We start from the raw sequence: 22,045 nt of genomic DNA, 5'->3' as shown, positions 1-22,045 counted from the left end.
GGAGGCAGAGAGAGCCAGTTATTACACATTTTCAGATATTTGAAGAGCCGTGCATGGCGCAAAAGAGCACAATGTTCCAAGGGTAAAATTTCACCTTAGAAGACACAAGTAAGGTGAGTTCTGTGAAGAATTCCTAACAGATCTAAGGGGGGGAACGGCCCCACGCTTGTGAGGAACTTCCACGATTTAAACACTATCCCAGTGGAACTGGCTAGTGAAAGGATCTGAGTCCACACATCCACTCCCTTAACCAGAGGCCTGTCTATCTCGAGGGCTCCCCTTCCACTCTCCTGTGTGGAGAGTGCTCATAACCCCAACAAGGCCGGGCCCAGGATTCCTGGGGGGCTTGAGCCCCAACCTTGTTGCAGTCACTTAGGACAGGGACTCGGGTGTCCCCACTCGGGGGTGATCTCCACTCTGGACACTTCCCGGACCCACTGATTGTGACAGGTTGGGTCACAGAAACCCTCTTGGGAACTGCCAATTGATGTGTTGAGACTACTTCTGCCCATGCTTTCTTGCCCTCGCAGCTTGGGACTTCAGTGCCCTGCCTGGTTTGAGCCAGACCTGCTAGCCTGCTTCAAACCCAGACCCAGGTCTGAACCACATCCCCTAAGAGCTGGAGGCTTAACTGAAAACAGCTTAAGAAGTGTTCCTGTTTTTAACACTCAGATGCCCAACTCCTAATGGGGTCCAAACCCCAACTAAATCCGTTTTACCCTGTGTAAAGCTTATACAGGGTAAACTCACAAATTGTTTGCCCTCTATAATACTGATAGAGAGCTATGCACAGCTGTTTGACACCCCCTCCTCTGCCCCGCCAGTATTAATACATACTCTGGGTTAAATAGTAAGTAAAAAAGTGATTTTATTGAATACAGAAAGTAGGATTTAAGTGGTTCCAAGCAGTAACAGACAGAACAAAGTGAATTACCAAGTAAAATACAATAAAACATGCAAGTCTAAGCCTAATACAGTAATAAAACTGAATACAGATAAAACCTCACGCTCAGAGATGTTTCAATACGTTTCTTTCACAGACTGGACGCCTTTGTAGTCTGGGCACAATCCTTTCCCCTGGTGCAGCCCTTGTTCCAGCTCAGGTGGTAGCTAGGGGATTTCTCATGACCGCAGCCCCCTTTGTTCTGTTCCACCCACTTATATGGCTTTGGCCCAAGGCGGGAATCTTTTCTCTCTGGGTCCCCAACCCCCCCTTCTAAATGGAAAAGCACCAGGTTTAAGATGGATTCCAGTTCAGGTGACATGGTCACATGTCCTGTGAGACTCCAAGCCTTCATTCCTCCTGGCCTGCCTCACAGGGAGGCCTGCCTGCAAACAGAGCCATCCACAGTCAATTGTCCTGGCTGATGGGAGCCATCAAGATTCCAAACCACCATTAAAGGCCCACACTTTGCATGATTACGATCGGCCCTCAGACTTATATTTCACATTTCTAGTTTCAGATACAAGAGTGATACATTTATACAAATAGGATGATCACACTCAGTAGATTATAAGCTTCGTAATGATACCTTACAAGAGACCTTTTGTATGAAGCATATTCTAGTTACATTTTATTCATACTCATTAGCATATTTTCCTAAAATCATATAGAGTGCAACATCGCACTGATCATTACATATAGTTCTAGAAAATACAATTTATTAAACAACAATCAATTAAAAAAATAAGGGGAAAATGTGAAAGGTGAAAGGAAAATCTCTCACCCCACCCTTTGGCATGGGGGAATCCCAAACATCTGTGGCTGGAATATCAGGGCAGTTCACAGTCTGCTCCTCTCCCTTCCCAGGCCCCTATCCACAGCCTGGCTGTGCTATCCTGGTGGTGGCCACACACTTCAGGCTCTAGGAGGCAGGACCCTTCTCCCCAGTGTCATCCCCCCGTTGGGGTTACGATCCCCCTCCCAGTGGGGCCTCTAAGGATGGGGGCGTCTCCCTGCTCCAGAGTGTTCCAGCTCCAGCCTCAGCCCCACCCCAGCTCCAGATCCAGCCCCAGCTCCAGCCCCCACACTCCTCCAGCTCCCTTGGCTGCTTCTCTGGCTCTGGCTGCTGCGGCTCTGCGCCCAGCTCTGAACTGCTCCCTGCGCTGCCTCTCTGACCCCTCCGGCTCTGGCCAGTGCAGCTCTGCTCCCAGATCAGCCTGGGCCCCTGCTGTCATAGACTCATAGAATCATAGAATATCAGGGTTGGAAGGGACCTCAGGAGGTCATCTAGTCCAACCCCCTGCTCAAAGCAGGATCAATCCCCAATTAAATCATCCCAGCCAGGGCTTTGTCAAGCCTGACCTTAAAAAGTTCTAAGGAAGGAGATTCTACCACCTCCCTAGGTAACGCATTCCAGTGTTTCACCACCCTCCTAGTGAAAAAGTTTTTCCTAATATCCAACCTAAACCTCCCCCACTGCAACTTGAGACCATTACTCCTTGTCCTGTCCTCTTCTACCACTGAGAAGAGTCTAGAACCATCCTCTCTGGAACCACCTCTCAGGTAGTTGAAAGCAGCTATCAAATCCCCCCTCATTCTTCTCTTCTGCAGACTAACAATCCCAGCTCCCTCAGCCTCTCCTCATAACTCATGTGTTCCAGACCCCTAATCATTTTTGTTGCCCTTCGCTGGACTCTCTCCAATTTATCCACATCCTTCTTGTAGTGTGGGGCCCAAAACTGGACACAGTACTCCAGATGAGGCCTCACCAGTGTCGAATAGAGGGGAACGATCACGTCCCTCGATCTGCTCGCTATGCCCCTACTTATACATCTCAAAATGCCATTGGCCTTCTTGGCAACAAGGGCACACTGCTGACTCATATCCAGCTTCTCGTCCACTGTCACCCCTAGGTCCTTTTCCGCAGAACTGCTGCCTAGCCATTCGGTCCCTAGTCTGTAGCTGTGCATTGGGTTCTTCCGTCCTAAGTGCAGGACCCTGCACTTATCCTTATTGAACCTCATCAGATTTCTTTTGGCCCAATCCTCCAATTTGTCTACATCCCTCTGTATCCTATCCCTGCCCTCCAGCGTATCTACCACTCCTCCCAGTTTAGTATCATCCGCAAATTTGCTGAGAGTGCAATCCACACCATCCTCCAGATCATTTATGAAGATATTGAACAAAACCGGCCCCAGGACCTACCCCTTAGCTCAGCCCTGCTCTGGCCCAGGCAGCTCCAGCTCAAAAGGAGGATGGGACCCCTGAGCTCCCAAGTCCCTCATTAGCCTGCCTGCCCTGTCAATCAGGCTGATCTGGAGCACTGGCCTCTCCCCATTGCTCCTGGGGCCTGTCAGTCTCAGAGGCCTGGTTTCCCATTTACCCTCCACCTTCCTCTTGGTACTGGGAGACGGCCAACCAAAAATCCTCAGTAAGTTGTACTAAGGGACCAACAGTCTCCTTATACAGAGCAGAAGCTAAAGAGACCAACCTGCAGCTGTGGACAGATAACAGAATCCTTCAGTGCTCAGGCCGGTAGGGTTGGAGCAGGAGATTGCACTGTGATGCTCTGTACCTTGGAGGAACACCCTACACCCCCATGTTCATCTTTATAAAATGATTGTGTGGTATCCAACGCAAAGTTTGTCAAGTTGGGTGTCTTTGGAAGGCTCATGATGCCCTGAGCATGATTGTTATAGTGATGTTATAGTAATTGTTACAGTAATGTTGTAGGTTACAATTTCATGTATATAGTTATGAGGCTGAAAATGTGTCCTCATGGCTTAAAGCAAGCCCAGGCAAAAACTCTCCAAGAGCAGAGAGGCCGTTCACACCTCATCAGGGCAGGTATGGGACACACCCAACCCAGCCTCACAGGAACAAAGGACACTGGCCTAGGCAACAACAAAAGAATCTATTAGACTCTCGAGGGAGTCACCCCCCTTCCCATGCTCAGTTTGGAACTCTGATGAGGTAATGCTCACCTGACTCTGAAGAGTGGGTAGGGGCAAAGCCAAGAAGGAAGAAAGGACATGATAAAAGGGAGAGACATTTGCCATGCTCTTTCTCTTCCACCTACATCTACAGACACACCAAGTGACTGAGGCCCTGATCAAAGGGGAGAGCCTGGCTGAAGAGCAACCAGCCAGCCTGTGGTGAGAAGCATCTAAGTTTATAAGGGCATTGAAAGTGTTAAGATCAGCTAATTTCTTTTACTTCATTTGACCAAATCTGACTTGTTATGTTTTAACTTATAATCAATGAAAATCTATCTTTACAGTTAATAAATCTGTTGGTTTATTCTACCTGAAGCAGTGCGTTTGGTTTGAAGCATGTCAGAGACTCTCCTTGGGATAACAAGCCTGGTACATATCAATTTCTTTGTTAAATTGATGAATTCATATAAGCGTACAGTGTCCAGTGGGCATAACTGGACACTGCAAGACAGATGTTCCTAGGGTTGTGTCTGGGACGAGAGATAATGGCTAGTGTCATTCGGTTGCAAGTAGCTGGGAGCAGCTGACATGTCAGAGGCTGTGCGTGAACAGCCCAGGAGTGGGGGTTCTCTCAGCAGAGCAGGGTAAGGCTGGCTCCCAGAGTGAAGGACTGGAGTGACCTAGCAAATCACTGGTCCGGATAACACCAGAGTGGAATGTCCCTTGCACCCTTTCCATTCTTCAGTCAAAAGCTAGAGCTCAGCCCATATTCAGTGCATCTGGAATTATAGATACAAAGCACCAGTCATGCAAAAGTTTGGTTAGTGCACTGAAGGATGCTGGGAGTGTTATAGAGAGAGAAGGAGGGGTGCACAAAGAATCACAGGCAGTCTGGTTCATTTGCTACCAGCGGCATTGAGGAGCAGGCATCATTGAGCTTTGAAATTCCTGTGTTCCTTTCAACCTGCCCAGACCTGAAAGGTGGCACCCAGGGTGTGACAAGGAGTCAGAATAAGGCCCACACAAATATTATCCTTGCAGGGAACTCTAGATAGATTTGTAGCTTATATGGCCAGAATGGACCCTGCTTTCACCTCCTGCATTGCCAGTCGGAGCTGCAGGAAATGGCACGGGCTGCAGGCATGTGCTAGCTGCTGGTTTCCACAGCTCCCATTGACAGGGAACGGCAAACCGTGGCCACTGGGAGCTGTAGGTGGCTGTGCCCGTGGACGATCAATGTAAACAAACTGTGTCACGGCCCGCCAGCGGATTCCCCTGATGGGCCGCAGGTTGCCCACCACAGCCCTAGGTTCTGGTGTCCCTAGCCTCTGTTTCCCACCTGGCACTGGCCACCGTCAGCAGACAGGGTACTGGGCCAGATGGACTTTTGGTGTGACCCAGTATGGTCATTCTTATTCATGTTTTTATGTCTCTCACGATAAAGCACTCACCTGTTCTGTGCTCTCTAGTCGAGGGCTCACAGCTGACAGGTGCCCCAGAGAGAATGAACAGAACAGGTAATCATCAACTGATCCATCCCCTGTCACTCATTCCCAGCTTCTGGCAAACAGAGAATAGGGACACTGTCCCTGCCCATCCTGGTCATAGATGGACTTTTCCTCAATGAATTTATCTAGTTCTTTTTTGAACCCTGTTATAATCTTGGTCTTCACAACATCCTCTGGCAAGGAGTTCCACAGGTAGACTGTGGGTTGTGTGAAAAAATACATCCTTTTGTTAGTTTTAAACCTGCTGCATATTAATTTCATTCAGTGACCCCTAGTTCTTGTGTTATGAAAAGGAGTAAATAACACTTCCTTATTCACTTTCTCCACACCAGTGATGATGTTACAGACCTCTATCATATCCCCTCTTAGTCGTCTCTTTTCCAAGCTCAAAAGTGTCAATCTTATTAAGCTTTCTCTTTATATGGAAGCTGTTCCATACCTCCAATCATTTTTGTTGCCCTTTTCTGAACATTTTCCAATTCCAATATATCTTTCTGAGATGGGATAACTACATCTGCATGCAGTATTCAAGATGTGGTCATACCATAGATTTATATAGAGGCAATATGATATTTTCTGTCTTATTATCTATCCCTTTCTTAATGATTCCCAGAATTCTGTTTGCTTTTTTGACTGCCACTGCACATTAAGTGGATGTTTTCAGAGAACTATCCACAATGACTCCAAGATCTTTCTTGAGTAGTAACAGATAATTTAGACCCCATTATTTTATATGGCTATCTGGGATTATGTTTTCCATTGTACATTACTTTGCATTTATCAACATTGAATTTCATCTGCCATTTTGTTGCCCAGTCACCCAGTTTTGTGAGATCCCTTTGTCGCTCTTTGCAGTCTGCTCAGGACTCTATTATCTTGAGCAGTTTTGCATCATCTGCAAATTTTGCAACAGTTAGTTCTGCAATTTCACATTTGAGTTTCTTCATAACTCTTGCGTGAATCCGATCTGGTCCTGGTGACTTATTACTGTTTAGTTTATCAATTTGTTCCAAAACTTCCTCTAACGACACCTCACTCTGGGAGAGTTTCTTAGATTGGTCACACAAAAAAATAAGGGCTAAGGTTTGGGAATCTCCCTCACACCCTCAGCCGTGAAGACCGATGCAAAGAATTCATGTAGTTTCTCCACAATGGCCTTGTCGTCCTTGAGTGCTCCTTTAGCATCTTGGTTGTCCAGTGGCCTCACCAGTTGTTTAGCCGGCTTTCTGCTTCCGGTGTACTTAAAAAAAATTGCTATTACTTTTTGAGTCTTTGGCTAACTGTTCTTCCAATTCTTTTTTGGCCTGACTAATTATATTATTACACTTCATTTGCTAAAGTTTGTGCTCCTTTCTATTTTTCTCACTAGGATTTAACTTCCACTTTTTAAAGGTTGACTTTTTGCCTCTCACTGCTTCTTTTACTTTGTTGTTTAACCACTGTGGCATCTTTTTGCCTCTCTTATTATGGTTTTTAGTTTGGGGTATACATTTAATTTGAGCCTCTATTACGGTATTTTTGAAAAGTTTCCTTAAAGCTTGAAGGGATTTCACTTCTGGCGCTGGACCTTTTAATTTCTGTTTAATTAACATCTTCATTTTTGTGTAGTCCCCCTTTTCAGAAATTAAATGCTACAGTGTTGGGCTGCTGTGATGTTTTCCCCACCACACGGATGTTAAATTTAATGATGGTATGGTCACTATTACCAAGAAGTCCAGCTATATTCACCTCTTGGACCAGATGCTGTGCTCCACTAAGATCTAAATCAAGAATTGCCTCTCCTCTGGTGGGTTCCAGAGCTAGCTGCTCAAAGAAGCTGTCATCCTGGGGTGACATGTACCCAGTCAATATGGGGATAATTGAAATCCCGCACTATTATTATTGAGTTTTTTATTTTTATAGCCTCTCTAATCTCCCTGAGTATTTCACAGACACTATCAACATCCTGGTCAGGTGGTCTGAACTATATACCTGTTGCTATATTCTTATTAATCAAGCATGGAATTACGATCCATAGAGATTCTATGGTAAAGTTTGGTTCATTTAAGATTTTTACTTCATTTGATTCTACCCTTTCTTTCAACTATTGTGCCACTCCCCCACCAGCAGGACCTGCTCTGTCCTCCTGATAAGTTTTGTACTCTGCTATTAACGTGATCCATTGATTAGCCTCATTCCAGCAAGTTTCTGTTAGGCCTATTATATCAATATCCTCCTTTAATATGAGGTATGGTAGTTCACCCATCTTATTATTTAGACTTCCAGACACAAGCAAGATATCGGAGACCCAGATCCAACATTTCTGTTCTACCTGATTTGGAGCAGGGACTTAAACACAGGTCTCCCACATCCCTCATGCATTCCCTGACCAGCAGGCAAATGGCTATTCTGGGAGGGGCACTCACTCTGTCTGTCTGTCTGAAAGTGTTCCACTTTCTACAAATAGACTTTATTCTTTATTTTTTATTTTATTTTTATTTTTATTTGTGTGTTTTCTCTGAAGTGCTTAGGAAATCTCACTCCATGATTTTTGCAGGGACCGAGGTGAGGCTGACTGCTCTGTAGTTCCCAGGATCCTCCTTCTTCCCTTTTTCAAAGAGGGTTACCATATTTGCATTTTTCAATCATCCGGGAACTCCCCCGATTGCATTGAGTTTTAAAGATAATGTCCAATGGCTCTACAAACACATCAGCCAATTCCCTCAGCATCCTCGGATGCCTTAGATCCAGACCCCTGGACTTGTGCATGTCCAGCTTTTCTAAATAGTACTTAACCTGTTCTTTCACCACTGAAGGCTGCTAACCTCCTCCCCATACTGTGCTGCCCAGTGCAGCAGCCTGGGGGCTGACCTTGTTCATGAAGAGAGAGGCAAAAAAAGCATTGAGTACATTAGCTTTTTCCACATCCTATGTCACTAGGTTGCCTCACCCATTCAGTAAGGGTCCCACACTTTCTCTGACCTTCTTCTTGTTGCTAACATACCACTAGAAACCCTTCTTGTTACCCTTCACATCCCTTGCTAGCTGCAACTCCAGGTGTGATTTGGCCTTCCTGATTACACCCCACATGCTCGAACAATATTTTTATACTCCTCCCTAGTCATCTGTCCAAGTTTCCACTTCTTGTAAACTTCCTTTTTGTGTTTAAGCCAACCAAAGAATTTGTCTGTTAGGCCATGCTGGTCACCTACCATATTTACAATTCTTTCTGCACATTGGGATGGTTTGTTCCTGTGCCCTCAATAAGCCTTCTTTAAAATACAGTCAGCTCTCCCAGATTCTTTCCCCCCTCATATTAGCCTCCCAGGGGATCCTCTCCATCAGTTCCCCGAGGGAGTCAAAGTCTCCATTTCTGAAGTCCAGGGTCCATATTATGCTGCTCTCCTTTTTTTCCATTTGTCAGAAACCTCAAGTCAACCATCTCATGATCACTGCTGCCCAGTGCAAGCTGGTCTCCATATTGAAGGAGAAGGTTAAAGGACTAAAGACCCAAGTATCAACCATGGGTTGCATCAAAGAAAATGAAGACTTTCTGGATAAAGGTCAGTGTTTAGTACTGCAGGCACAGCATGCTGAAGAATCAGAGCGAGCAATGCAGAACAGGGAAGAAAATTGGTAGCATGTGACCTTCAGAAGAAGAAAGAGGAGAACGCATGTACCCCCAATGCAGATAGAGGTAAGAAACCGCTTTCAGGCTCTCTGCACAGGTACTATGGTGGAGAATGGTTTGGAAGAGTCATCTCAGGGAAGGGATCAGAAGGAGACCCCATCGACTGTGATGCATGGGATGCATTGGCCTAGGATGGGGGTTCCACGAACACCACTCCCAAGAGGAAAAGACAGGTGGTGGTGGTCGGGGACTCCCTCCTAAGGGGGATGGAGTCATCCATCTGCCATTCAGACCGGGAGACTCAAGAAGTGTTCTGCTTGCCTGCCGAGACTGATCAAGCCCTTGGACTGCTACCCCTTCCTACTTCTCCACATGGGCACCAATGATACTTCCAAGAATGACCTTGAGTGGATCACTGCAGACTACATGGCTCTCAGAAGAAGGAGAAAGGAGTTTGAGGCACAAGTCATGTTCTGCTCCATCCTCCCTGTTGAAGGAAAAGGCCCAGGTAGGGACCATCGAATTGTGGAGGTGAATGCGTGGTTGCACAGGTGGTGTCGGAGAGAGGGCATTGAATTCTTTGACCATGGGATGTTGTTCCAGGAAGAAGGATTGCTAGGAAGAGATGGGATCCACCTAACGAAGAAAGGGAAGAGCATCTTCACAGGCAGGCTTGATAACCTAGTGGGGAGGGCTTTAAACTAGGTTCACCAAGGGATGGTGACCTAAGCCCAGAGGTAAGTAGGGAAGTGTGATACTGGGAGGAAATACAAGGAGGAGGGTGCAACGGGGGAGGCCTCCTGATTCATACTGAAATAGTAGGGTAATCAGCTTGTTATATTAGATGCCTGTACATGAACAAAAGAAGCAAGCAGAAAGAATTGGAAGTCCTGGCACAGCCAAGGAACTATGGTGTGATTGGAATAACAGACTTGGTGGGGTAACTCACATGACTGTAGCACTGTCATGGATGGGTATAAACTGCTCAGGAAGGACAGGCTAGGGAAGAAAGGCGGAGGAGTTGCACTGTGTGTAAGGGAGCAGTATGATTGCTCAGAGCTCCAGTATGAAACTGGAGAAAAGCCTGTTGAGAATCTTTGGGTGAAGTTTAGAGGCGAGAGGAACAAGGGTGATGCCATGATTGGCGTCTGCTATAGACCACCAGACCAGGGGGAGGAGGTGGATGAGGCTTTCTTCGGACAACTCACAGACGGTTCAAGATCACAGGCCCAGTTTCTCACGGGGACTTTAATCCCCCCAATATCTGCTGGGAGAGCGATACAGCGGGGCACAGACAATCCAGGCAGTTTTTGGAGAGTGTTGGGGATGACTTCCTGGTGCAAGTGCTGGAGGAACCAACTAGGGGCCATGCTCCTCTTGACCTGCTGTTCTCAAACAGGGAAGAATTGATAGGGGAAGTAGAAATGGGTGGCACAATTTTTGCACAATTGCAGCAAATCTTTTAATAAGTATGTCCTGTCAGGTGTTAATAGGAAAGCTATGATTTACTAAGTATGATTTTTTTTGTGTGCATTTATCATCTTTGTGTCTGAAGTTCTGAGTATTATCAATGTACTGGTATCTTACACATGTTGTACCATTAGGTAACACGGCTCAGGTAGAATTTGCATTAATGCCAGACAGCTATATGTTGACAGCCCATCAAGGACACTTAACTCTGACATTGGGCCATAGAAGAAACATACCTCTGCAGGAATCTGGGCAATGGCTGCCCTGTGAGTCATCAAAGTATGTAAGGACATGTGATATGCTCATATGATCCTGCACTCCATCTTGGGCTAGTAACTTTCCACACACAGAGGCTGTGGGCTTTGTTTAGGATAGTAAAATTCCATGCACAGGGCAGAGGACATAAAGGGCCCCGCCAAGACATCTCCTTCTTGTCTTCATGTTCTGCTTCATTTCTCTGGCCTGGGTTTCTAACAAGGAAGCTCTGAAAAAGGACTGATGACCCCAACCTATTTGGGTGATTCATAAAAGGAAAGAGATAGAGATGAGAGCTAGGATTGGTTCAATGGAATCAATTATATACAGTAATGGCAAAGTTCTTGGTTCAGGCTTGTAGAAGTGATGGAATAAACTGCAGGTTCATATCACGTCTCTGGACAACATCCCCAGCTGGGATGGGTCATTCAGTCCTTTGTTCAGAGCTTCAGTTTGTAGCAAGGTTCCTCCAGAGTTCAGGAGCAGGATAGAAGACAAAATGGAGGGGTCTCCATGGCCTTTTATATCCTCTGCCATGTGGAAGGACACCCCTTTGTCCTTACTGTGGGACATCACAGCAGCAAGATGGAGTTTGGAGTCACATGGGCAAGTCACATGTCCATGCCTGACTCAGTTTGCAGGCAGAGCAGCCATTGCTCACATGCTACCTTGAACATTCCCAGGAACACTCCTCAGATGTGGATTGCAGTCTCCCAATGTCCATTGTCACTTAAGAGTTTCTTGACTGGGCACTTACTCAGAATAGTCCTTTCTCAAGAAGTTGACCAAATTCTTCACTGATGGTACTTAGAATGAAACACAGTGAGATACAAGTACATAGACAATATTTATAACTTCAAATACAAAATGATACACACATACAGACAGCATAATCATAACCAGCAAATTAAACCTTTTCATAGACACCTTATTTGACCTCCTTTGTTAAAGATTTTGTTCAACTATAGGACCTTGGTTGCAACAATGATCTATAGCAAGAGTGGCCAACCTTTGGCTCTGGAGCTGCATGCGGCTCTTCAGAAGTTAATATGCGGCTCCTTGCATAGGTGCTGACTCCGGGGCAGGAGGAACAGGTGCCAACTTTCCACTGCTCAACCCCAGGCCCCACCCCCACTCCACCCCTTACCCCAAGACCTCTGCCCCTTCCTGCCCCCACCCCTGAGCCTGCTGCACCATTACTCCTCCCTACTCTATCCCAGAGCCTCCTGTACACTGTGAAAAGCTGATCGCAGTGGGCAGGAGGCACGGGGAGGGAGGGGGAGGTGCTGATTGGCAGGGCTACCGGCGGGCAGGAGGAACTGGGGGTGGCGGGCGGGGGGACCTGATGTGGGCTGCTGATGTATTATTGTGGCTCTTTGGCAATGTACACTGGTAAATTCTGACCCTTTCTCAGGCTCAGGTTGGCCACCCCTGATCTATACAAGCATATAATCAGGATGAACATGGGGCTGCAGGGTTTTCCCACAAGGTACAGAGTGTCACACTGGCTAAATGGTTGATCTCTTGGGATTGGAAGGACCCTATGTCTGATTAAACTGGTTTTCAGTAACCACTCATCATAGAGTCCAGGGGCTGGGTGGTGACCCAAGCATTGGAATGCCTCAGTAGACTGCATTTTTGGCTTCTTGTTAACCAGTGTCATGAGGCAAGTTTACTTTTGTTACTGGCTTGGTATAATCTAATGATGGAATAACCATCAGTCTGGGGTCAGTCAGCCCTATTTCTCAGCAGTTTGTCCTGAATTTGGCATCCTCAGCTGTATGCCACTGAGACACAGTGACACATGGACACAGAGTTGACTGTTCATAAGTGCTTTACAGACTATTGCTCACTACTCCCAGGAACTATCCCCCTTTTACAGATGGGGAAACTGAGGCAGCAGGAAGTGGTTAGGCTCTCTCAGACCTGGCTCACATAGTCCATGCAGCAGCACAGAGGCCTTGTGCTCTTTCTCCATTGGTTTCTCCAGTCCAGGGGATCTTCCCTGATTTCAGTGCGGCTGCTCCCACTTACACAAGCTGAGGATTTGGCCCATGTCATTTAACCAGAAATAAAGCATTAGCAGAGACCAGTGAACTGGGACCAAAGAGGCCCAGCTCTGCCACGGTTTTCCTGGGTGACTTTTGGGACAGCCTCTCCATGCATGAAATGGAGATGCTTATTTATTATTTCTAGTGTGCTGCTACCAAAAGGTCCTAATCAGGACCTTCAGGTCACCCACTGCACTGATTTGGTACCTTGCAACATGTCATTGGGCCTCTGCGCACTGTTTAGAGCTCCAGGCAGCATGAGGTCCCTGGTAAACAAGCAAGACAAGACTGAAGACTAAGCTGTGTGGAAACCTGTTTTTCTGGCTATAGTTTTTAGCTCTTTCTATAGTAAATTCCTCCTCTTTAAGAAGGACGTCAACTCCACTGATCATGGCAAACAAATAGCCTCACTGCATCGAATACAACCCAGAGGAGCAATGCCAGTTCATGGCCAGAGCAATGGCCCTGGGGATCAGGACTCCTGGTTCCTATTCTCAGCTGTGGCACAGACTCATTGTGTGGCCTTGGGTCAATCACTTTCCCGCTGCGTGGCTCAGTCCATCCCTATGACATGGGGATAACACTGCCTTGAACCCTAACTAAAGATGAGGTGATCAAAAGCGTCATGCAGAGCTTACATGAGACTCAGCTTCACAGTTCAGTTTCAGACCCTGGACAATGGGTGCCCTGTAGTTCCAGATAATGTGCCATATACGTGTGTAAATACCCAGCTAATGGAAGGTGTGCCGTTTATCTCCCTCCCTGTGAGCTACCAATCACACTGAGGCCTCTGCCCAGCATCCTGCCTTCCCAACTAACACAGAGGACTATCCTTACATCTCTCTCAGCTGGTGCCCACCTAGCTTCAAAGCTGATCCCTGACCCTGCCCCGGAGGCCTGGCTCACAGCAAAGGGATCCCAGCCCATCCCCATTGCAGGGACGCTGCATGCTACAGGCCCCCAGCCAGGAGGAACAAAGGGGAGCTGAAAGCTAAAGAAATAAACCACACAATGGTCTCTTCCCTCAGGAACTTTGTAGCTGACTTTTAGGGCCCACAATCTCGCCCATCTGCCACACAACCCTGCTCCCAATCTTCAGTTTCTTTTATACGGCTTCCTGGCTTCCCTTTCTGCTCCTGATTGGCCTGTTGGCCTCCGGTGCTGTGTCCTCACTACAGGCTCCTTGTCACGCTGCAGCAGCTCCCGTCCCAGCCCTGGAGCAGAGGGAGCCCAGCTGGGAGGGGAGGAATATGGAGATGATCCAGTGCAGGGTTCGGGGAGGGGAGGGGAGGAGAGAGTGACAGGCAGAGCCTTGGGGCAAAAGGTGCAGAAGTGGGTGGGATCTTGAGGTCAGTTGAGGAGCTGGGTTTGGGGCTTTGGGGGAAGAGGCGAGGCAGGAGGCAGGGCCTCAGAGGTCCAGTTACCAGTAATTAGAAAGTTGGCACCCCTATCCGTTACTGAGTTCTACACAAACCGATTCCCCAGTTTGTCATGCTGACACAGCACAGTGAGGTCAGGAAAGGGTTTAATGTCTCTCTGACTGCCCATTAAGTGATTCAGGGAAGGGGGCCCAGCATTGTGTCACCAGCCAGCTCGGCACAGATGTCTGTCTGACAGCCAGAGCATCAGGAGAAAACTTTAGGTCCCTTTATGAGTAAACAGCTGGAGTAGCCTGTCCTGGATCTGCTTGGTCTTCACCCCGTAGATGATGGGGTTTAGCATGGGGGGCACCAGGAGGTAGACATTGGCCATGAGAACGTGGAAATGCAGGGGTACACTCTGGCCAAACCGGTACGTGAGGGAGGAGAAGAGACCAGGGATGTAAAAGACTAAGATGGCACAGAGGTGGGAGCCACAAGTCCCAAAAGTCTTGAGTCGGGTATCCCTTGTAGGGAGGCTGAAGATGGCCCTGAGGATCTGGCTATAGGACATGGCAATAAAAAATACATCCAGACTGATCACACAGAATATCACAAAGAGGCCGTAGTAACTACTGACACGGGTGTCGGCGCAGGCCAGCTTCACTACAGCCATGTGCTCACAGTGCGTGTGAGGAATGATGTTAGTTCTGCAATATGGCCACCGCCTCGCCAGGAGGACATAGGGCAGAACAAGCATGCCGCTGCGCAGCACCACGGCCAGGCCAATGTTGGCCACCACAGAGTTTGTCAAGGTGGTGGAATGTCTCAGGGGGTCACAGATGGCCACATAACGATCCAAAGCCATGGCCACAAGGATGCCAGAGTCCATGAGTAAGAAGCAGTGAATGAAGTACATCTGGGTGAGGCAGGCACTGAAATCGATTTCCCTGGAATTGAACCAGAAGATGCTCAGTGTTTTGGGCAGGATGGATGTGGACAGGACAAGGTCAGTGACAGCCAACATACAGAGGAAATAGTACATGGGCCCATGGAGGCTCGGCTCCATCATCACAATGAACAGGATGGTGAAGTTCCCCAAGACGGCTAAAGCATACATGGTACAGAAGGGGATGGAGATCCAGACATGGGCCACCTCCAGGCCAGGAACACCAAGTAGAATAAAGGTGGAGGGGTTGGTGAAGTCGGTTATGTTGGAATCTGACATGTTGTAGGGGAGAAGGTGTCCAAATTCCTGTACGGATAGACAATGTTAGTATGAGACACTGCATGCACTACTGGAGGCTGTTCTCATGGGTGAAGTAGATTAGTTGCTCTTCACAAACTGAAAAATGACACTTTCATTATTCAGATAAATGAATTATGAACCACTGGCCCTATTAATGCCAATTCCATGTCTCATGGTGCTCCATGCATCAATAATTCCTACATGTCTGGGACTGTTCACCATTCCCCCAGTTGCTCAGAATCTGAGTGTGGAAAAATACCAAACCTTTGCCAAGACATGTGCCGGGGAAAACATCCCAATTAGAACATAGGTTAGGGAAAAAAAAACTAGACGTCATTGATATCAGCTTCATGGAAACACTGGCTCATTCGCAGTAGTGGCCAAAACAAAGGCAATACTTGGATGTCACCCAATTTCTGTAACGGATAAAGTTAATAGAAAGGGACTTAGTAAGATGAGGCCCTAAAACATAAGGTGTTAAAGCATATATTTGTAACATATACAGCATATAAGCCCCCTCATAAGTCACGTATGATAATTTATCAGCCACATAGTAATCACAACATATATTAATTTATGTATATCCATATATACATGTTATCTATATAATTTAGATATCTGTTTTTTCTTAACAAAGTCCCTAGTGTGGACTAACAAATATTGGCAAAGGCCACCTCTTTCCATTCAGCGAAGTTAACAATACACAAGCACAGACTCCACACCTCGGTCGAGGTCCCAGACCTAACATTCCCAGACACACCATAAGGGATTAAAAATAATTGGATAATGAAATCTGCCTCTCAGTCATACGAGGGAATGTGCAGACTAAAGACAGGTGGGGCATGAGTGTAGGGATGGTAAAATAAGATAACCACATCACAGCATTTTGCCTACTGGGGTTATCTTTCGTCCAGGCATTATGCTTTTCCGGGATGATGGGTAAACATCCTCCCCATAAAAAGACAAAAAGTGGGGGAATGTAGTGAGATGAGGCCCTAAAACATAAACCCTTCTATCGGAGGCCCGGGATGAGACCGAAGGCCTGAGCTAAAGTGATGGTCAAGACTTTGCTAACATAAAGCAAAGTTAAACTGTGAGCCAGAGGCAGGCCCTGCTCACAGAAGCTGGCAAGGAAAGGGCTGATGTTGCAAAATATACATACCTAAAAGGTCCTGGACACCAGAGATATAAACATATGCCAGGATGGCACCAGAACATCTCGGTACAAACACATTCCACAGAAATAACAAGGAACAGGTGGACCCATCCTAAAGATGGGGCAAAAGGGTACTATGATGGATAGAGTTGTTTTGTTCAAACCAACTTGTACCAGGTGAGAGGCGGCACCCTCATATGTAAAGGGGTTGTACCTGAATGCGTCAGGAGTGATGTGTAACTTGTTTGTTCTTGTGTATAAGAATGCACCCCTGAGGAGTTGTCTTCGTCTGGCCTAGGGGGCAGTGGTAAATCCCGCCACTGACTGAGCTGTGTCCATTGTCAGGGAGCACATAGGTACTAGCAGAACTGTAGACATATGATCCGGGGAGCTTGAGACTGTGTTTTGTTTGGCAATAAACCTGGCCAGGTGCTCTCCTACCTTAAGGAGTCTGTGGTAATTGGGGGTTCTTTCGGGGTCTGCTGTGCCAGCTACCTGCGCAGAGCTGGGGCAGCACGCAGAGGGAACACAGGCACACAGCCGACTGTTATCAACATTGGACAGAGAAGAGCACCACAGCGGTGACGTCTGACAACAAGGGAGTTTCCAAGACAGGCTGTGAGAATGCGGGAGGCTGCCATACGCAGACAGACTGAAAAGTCTGGGACTGTTTAGAGAAGAGACAAAGAAGGGGGATATGACAAAGGAAAATAAAATAAAAGAATGGAATGGATTTCATTGAAGTGGAAATAGAGAGAACAGTTCCCAACTAATAATATCTGTAGATACTTAGTGCTTCAAAGGGCTAATTCTCCAAAGCTGAGGCAAATTATCACCAAAACTGATTGGGAGGAAAAATTTAGACAGAACAATGGGAATGAAAATTGGGAGTTATTCAAGAAGAATTCATTAGAGAGCTTTGTGACGTTATTGACATAAACTGTGACTGTATAGATCATTGTTGCAACCACTGTTATATATTTGCAGCAAATCCTGTACAAAGGAGGTCACATGCCTATGGACAGAACTCTGCCATGTGCTCGGTGGCTTGTGGTTGGAACAAAAAAAGCACAAGTCACATGGCAAAAGGACTATAAAAGGCAGCAGCAGCATCTCCATTTTGCCTTCAATCCTGCTTCTGACTTCTGGAGGGACTTTGCTACAAATTGAAGCTCTGAACAAAGGACTGAAGGACCATCCCAGCTGGGGATGTTTTCCAGAGACTTGATTTGAACCTGCCGTTTATTCCATCCCTGCTACAAGCCTGAACCAAGAACTTTGCCATTGCTGTGTGTCATTGATTCCATTTCACCAGTTCTAGCTCTCATCTATATTTCTTTGTTTTTATGAATAAACCTTTAGATTTTAGATTCGAAAGGATTGGCAACAGCGTGATTTGTGGGTAAATCTGAGTTGTATATTGACCTGGGTCTGGGGCTTGGTCCTTTGGGATCGAGAGAACCTTTTTCCTTTTACTGGGGTATTGGTTTTCATAACCATTCGTCCCCATAATGAGTGGCACTGGTGGGGATACTGGGAAACTGGAGTGTCTAAGGGAATTGCTTGTGTGACTTGTGGTTAGCCAGTGGGGTGAGACCAAAGTCCTCTCAGTCTGGCTGGTCTGATGTGGCTTAATAATAAAGGACACCCAGCTTTGGCCTGTGACTGCCCCGCTCTAAGCAATTTGTCCTGAATTGATACTCTAAGTAGTGTCTTTCCAGAGGCAGCATCGTTACAATCTAAAAAGCCACAATTCCACAGTCAAGAATGTGGACAACTTTAGCTAAAACCCCAGTTCACTGGCAAAGTGAAGGCAGCAATTACGGGGGGAAAGCAATATATCACCAACGGGGAAAGGGAATATAGATACAAAGAAATACAAATTGGAAGTTATGAAAATTTATAAGGGATGTTAAAAACGTCAGAGAAAACAACATGCTTGGCAGGGCTAAGGATAACAAAAAGGGGGTTATTAAGTACATTAAGAACAAAATAAATCATAGAAAAGGTTTAGGCCAATTCCTAGAAGGAGAAAGGAAACTTGTTAATGTTGCGGAAAAGGTAGATGTGTTTTGTTCTGCAGTTGGAAAGAAGCCGTATCGTGTACTCATATTACATGAGGTGATGAAACACTTTCCAGCAGTGAAAGAGGATGTTAAAGACCATCGACAGTAGAACCGTAGAGTTACGAACAGCAGAGTTACAGACTGACCGATCCGCCACACACCTCACTCGGGACCAGAAGGACACAATCCGTCAGCAGTAGAGCCCCCCCAAAAGGAAAATACAGGACAGTACTGCGCACATTAAATGGACTAAAAACTGGCTAACTGAAAGATCTCAGAAAGCCGTTGTCAATGGGACATTATCAGCGAACAGGTCTCTTTCTAGTGTGGTTCTGCAGGAATCAGTTCTAGGCCCGTCGCTATTCAATATTTTCCCAGATGACCTGGGAGCAAACAGGAAATCCCTTCAGATAAAATTTGAGGATGACCCAAAGATTGGCAGAGTGGTTACAATGAGGGGACCAGGGCAGGCACATCAATTGATCTGGAGCATTTGGTGAGCTGGGCCCATACAAACAAAGGGTTTTAATATAGTCACATGCAAAGTTATCCCCTCGGAACAGGGAATACAGACCCAAGCCACAGACTAGAGCACTGTATTATGGAACGTAGGTACCCACAAAAGGATTTAGGGGTTATTTAGCAACTAATCGTGAGCTTCCACTGCGATGCTGTGGTCAAAAGGGCTGATGTGATCCTTGGATGCATAAAGAGAGGAGTGATGAGTTGGAGCAGGGGGAGGATTTTGCCTCTGCACAGGGCATTGGTGGCCAGTTCTGGGGTCCACATTTCAAAAAGGCTGTTGAAAAATTGGAGAGGGTGCAAAAAAAAGTCACCAAAATGATTTGAGGTGGGAGAAAATGCCTGACAGTGATAGAATTAAAGAGCTTCATTTATTTATATTACATAGCAATAACGGGCTCTATAATCTAGCAGAGAAAGGCAGAGCAAGGCCCAACGGCTGCAATCTGAAGCCAAACAAATTCCAATTGGAAATAAGGGCCAAATGTTTAGCACTGGTGTTGATCAACTGTTGGGACAAACTGCGAAGGGAAGTGGTGAATTTTCCAACTCCTCGTGTCTGCAGATCCAGACTGGATGCATTTCTGGAAGATTTGCTTGAGGGCTTGTCTACACTTAAAAGGCTACAGGGGCACTGCAGTAGCGCTTCGGAGTAGACACCTGACACAGATGGCAGGCGTTCTCCTGTCAGTTTAGATAATCATAGAATCATAGAATCATAGAATATCAGGGTTGGAAGGGACCCCAGAAGGTCATCTAGTCCAACCCCCTGCTTGAAGCAGGACCAATTCCCAGTTAAATCATCCCAGCCAGGGCTTTGTCAAGCCTGACCTTAAAAACCTCTAAGGAAGGAGATTCTACCACCTCCCTAGGTAACACATTCCAGTGTTTCACCACCCTCTTAGTGAAAAAGTTTTTCCTAATATCCAATCTAAACCTCCCCCATTGCAACTTGAGACCATTACTCCTCGTTCTGTCATCTGCTACCATTGAGAACAGTCTAGAGCCATCCTCTTTGGAACCCCCTTTCAGGTAGTTGAAAGCAGCTATCAAATCCCCCTCATTCTTCTCTTCTGCAGACTAAACAATCCCAGTTCCCTCAGCCTCTCCTCATAAGTCATGTGTTCCAGTCCCCTAATCATTTTTGTTGCCCTTCGCTGGACTCTCTCCAATTTATCCACATCCTTCTTGTAGTGTGGGGCCCAAAACTGGACACAGTACTCCAGATGAGGCCTCACCAGTGTCGAATAGAGGGGAATAATCTACCTGCTCAAGATGTGGTAGCTAAGTTGATGGAAGAATAATTCCATCGACCTCATGCTGCCTACACCAGGGTTAGGTTGATACAGCAACATCTCTCCGGTGTGTGGATTTTTTTTTTTGCTTTTTCAAAAAAGGCAAATGCAATATTAGGTTGCATTATCAGAGGCAGAGCATTCAAGTCATGGTAGGTGATAGTATTCCTGTACTCAGTGCTGGTTAGGTCTCAGCTGCAGCACTGTGTCCAATTTTGGTCACTGCTATATAGACAGGATATAGAGAAACTGGAAAGGATCCAGAGGTAAGTGACAAAGATGTTCAAAAGGATGCAAAGCAAGCCGTATGAGCCAGGTGCAGGAACCAGGTCAGGTTAGTTTGGAAAGAGGAGATTAATGGGGGGACAGGACAGCAGTCTTCAAATACTTGAAAGGCTGCCATAAAAACATGGAGGAAAGTTTTTCTGTCTTGCCACAGAGGGCAGGACAAGAGGCGATGGGTTCAAACTACAGCAGAGCAGATTTAGATGAAATCTCGTGAAAAGCAGGAGGACAATGGAACAGACGCCTTGGGAGGTTGTAGAAGCTCCTTCGCTGGAAGTTTTCCAGTGGAAGCTGGATAGTCGTCTGTATGGGATGGGTTTGATGCAACAAATCCTGCATCTTATCAGGGAGATAGAGCAGATGACCATTGTGGTGCCTTCTCACCCTGAGGGTCTATGATTTTATGATGTAGAATCCTAGTGTGGACCAGGCCTTAGTCAAACACAAGTCATTGGGCTCAATACAGGGGTAACTGGGTGAAATTTAATGGCCTGTGTTATACAAAAGGTCAGACTGGATGGTCTAACGGTCCCATCTGACCTTCAACCCTATGAATCTATTGATAAAGAAAGTAGGTCAGGCATTTATATTTAGTCTGTCCCACAACACACGAACAAGGGACCATTCAATTACATTGACAATCTTAACATACAACATTGAGAAAATAAAATTGTTTACGTAATCCATATTTGGCCTGTGAAACTCCTTGCCACTGACATTATTAAAGCAAAGAGCTTAGCTGAATGGGATTCACAAATGGATTGGCCATTCTGGTGGTCTGATGGCACCACGGTTAGTTAAGGCTGTCTGTCACCTTCAATTAGGAGATCTCATTTTCAGTTGCTTATAAGTTTGCCAAACTTTAAATCTTTGGACTGAAATTTCCTACGCTGGGTGTTTCCTTCCAGCTGAATAATTCTGTGAAAGTTTCAGGCATAACAGTTCAGCCGACTTCTCAAATGAAGCTAGGAGAAAAGATGTCTTCCCATTTTGAAAAATTCTTAGAATGGTTCCAATGAGGAGCCCTAGCACTTCCATGCTTTCCAGCAGATAAAAGTCAGGTAACAGCCTCCCCGGCCCCCTCTCCCCTCTTTAACAGTCAGAGCCCTGAAATGCAAGAGGAGGAGGTGAGAGTCTCTGTGCATTAACACACAGCTGCCTCCTGAGGTCTTTACTCAGTTCTTACTCCAAGAGAGTTTTTGCCACAGTGGGGCCTGAGAAAATTATGGGCCATGGACATAGAATTTGGCCTTCTATTGTCTATCTCCTGAAACCTTTCAACCTGAAGGATCCCCTGTGCCACTGAAATGCAGCCAGTGGAGTGGAGGCCATCAGCTGGGG

General features: G+C 46.4%; 1 protein-coding gene across 1 annotated transcript; it reads right to left on the bottom strand.

Moving 5' to 3' along the window:
- Window positions 1–14,411: 14,411 nt before the first annotated feature.
- LOC102947558 (olfactory receptor 52E2) lies at window positions 14,412–15,359 on the bottom strand. The gene has a single exon (XM_007070766.3). The coding sequence runs from the start codon at window positions 15,357–15,359 to the stop codon at window positions 14,412–14,414; it is 948 nt and encodes a 315-aa protein (XP_007070828.2).
- Between the last annotated feature and the right edge of the window lie 6,686 nt (window positions 15,360–22,045).

The sequence above is a fragment of the Chelonia mydas genome, chromosome 1, assembly GCF_015237465.2.
Source record: "Chelonia mydas isolate rCheMyd1 chromosome 1, rCheMyd1.pri.v2, whole genome shotgun sequence".
Lineage (NCBI taxonomy): Eukaryota > Metazoa > Chordata > Testudines > Cheloniidae > Chelonia > Chelonia mydas.
The sequence above is the reverse complement of the archived record's forward strand: the minus strand, read 5'-3'. Positions and strand labels throughout refer to the sequence as shown.

Excerpts from the sequence above, each read along its gene's own strand:
- LOC102947558 (XM_007070766.3), bottom strand. The coding sequence starts at position 15,359 with ATGTCAGATTCCAACATAACCGACTTCACCAACCCCTCCACCTTTATT.